This window comes from Plasmodium gaboni, chromosome 2 (assembly GCF_001602025.1).
Source record: "Plasmodium gaboni strain SY75 chromosome 2, whole genome shotgun sequence".
NCBI lineage: Eukaryota > Apicomplexa > Aconoidasida > Haemosporida > Plasmodiidae > Plasmodium > Plasmodium gaboni.
Genome location: NC_031482.1, coordinates 279,641 through 281,128, shown reverse-complemented (window position 1 = coordinate 281,128; position 1,488 = coordinate 279,641). Strand labels below are relative to the sequence as shown.

Here is a 1,488-nt window from a genome sequence, read left to right as displayed (position 1 = left end):
TAGGAAATGTATTAGCACAACCTGAAAAATTCATAAGAAAGAAAAAAAACAAAATTATCAAAAATTTAAATTCATTAAAAAGAAATATAGACATTATAATGAAGTGTGAAGAAGATCAAAATATATTGGAGGAACGTATGTCATCTGTATCATCATCAAATGAAAAAGAAAAAAATAAAAATGGTATAATAGAACAAAATGAAAATATGATAAGATTAGAAAAAAATGGTGATGATAATATAACCAAAGGACAAATACATATGAATGACAATGGTGATGAAATGATAACATTTCATGACAAAAACAATATAGAAAAAAATACACAAGAAACAGAAACAAATATATTTCAAGATAATACTGTTGAAACAATAAATAATGGGTATATTTGTAAGGACGAAAAAATGTCATCTCCATATTTTATAGAAGCTACTTATGATAAGAATACAGACATTTTTAATAAAAAATATTATGATAATAATAAAGAGACAAATAATTTATTACTACCTGGTTATAATAATGTCACATTTGAAAATCTTAATGAAAATAATAAAATGTATAATAATAAAAATAAGAATCTTGAATATGATAATAATATTGAAAATGATGATAATATTGAAAATGATGATAATATTGAAAATGATAATAATTCAATATCAAATAATATATATGCAACTAATAGTTCATTCCCACCTTATAAATTTATATCTTATTTAAGACCAAAATTTTTACCAAATGCTTATAATTTAAAAAACCATGAAATATTAAATAATTTTTTATTTACATCTGCTGATATAACACGTGGAACTATACATCAACAATATAATATGACAGTTACTTATCCGTATGGAGTTCCTTATATTAATATGAAAAATAAAATCAACAAAAGGTAAAAATTAATGTATATATTATTATAAGTATAGAAATATTAAAATATATATATATATATATATATATTCTTTCTTCTTTTTTTTTTTTTTTTTTTTTTTTGTTATTAATGCATGTATGTAATATTAAGAAAAAAATATATTTTTTCCCTTCAATTTTGTAAATTATAAAAGATACAATTTGATATATAATTATATATATGCATATGTTTTTTTTCTTCATTTATTGTATTGTATTTTATTTCAAGAAGGAATGAAATATGTATTTTTTGCCTGAACAATTCATATTATTTTTAAAGAAAATTAAAAAAATAATTTATAAAATAAAAAAATAATTTTAAGTATAAATATTATATATATATTTATTTTTAAGTGTCGAAAAGATTCTATAAAATTCTATCATTTATAAAAAGAATACCATTTTAATGCATATAAGCATTTTTTAATTTTGTCAAAAATTGTAAATTAAAAAAGCAACTTTTAATTATATATATATATATATATATATTTATATATATATATATTTATATTTATGTTTATATTCATATAAATTGATAAAGATGTATTTTAAAGCTTTTTATGATAATTTTAAAGAGGAGTATGT

At 17.7% G+C, this 1,488-nt stretch overlaps 2 protein-coding genes across 2 annotated transcripts in view; both read left to right on the top strand.

Moving 5' to 3' along the window:
• PGSY75_0209500 (hypothetical protein) overlaps positions 1-890 on the top strand; it is a gene marked incomplete at both ends in the record, with an annotated part of 1,494 nt that extends 604 nt beyond the window's left edge. Inside the window, one exon of the mRNA XM_018783763.1 lies at positions 1-890. This exon is cut by the window's left edge and continues 604 nt beyond it. Within this exon, the coding sequence (XP_018643753.1) occupies positions 1-890 (890 nt within the window).
• Positions 891-1,444: 554 nt separating this feature from the next.
• The window catches only part of PGSY75_0209400 (conserved protein, unknown function), a gene marked incomplete at both ends in the record, with an annotated part of 1,995 nt that continues 1,951 nt past the window's right edge, over positions 1,445-1,488 (top strand). Inside the window, one exon of the mRNA XM_018783761.1 lies at positions 1,445-1,488. Within this exon, the coding sequence (XP_018643752.1) occupies positions 1,445-1,488 (44 nt within the window).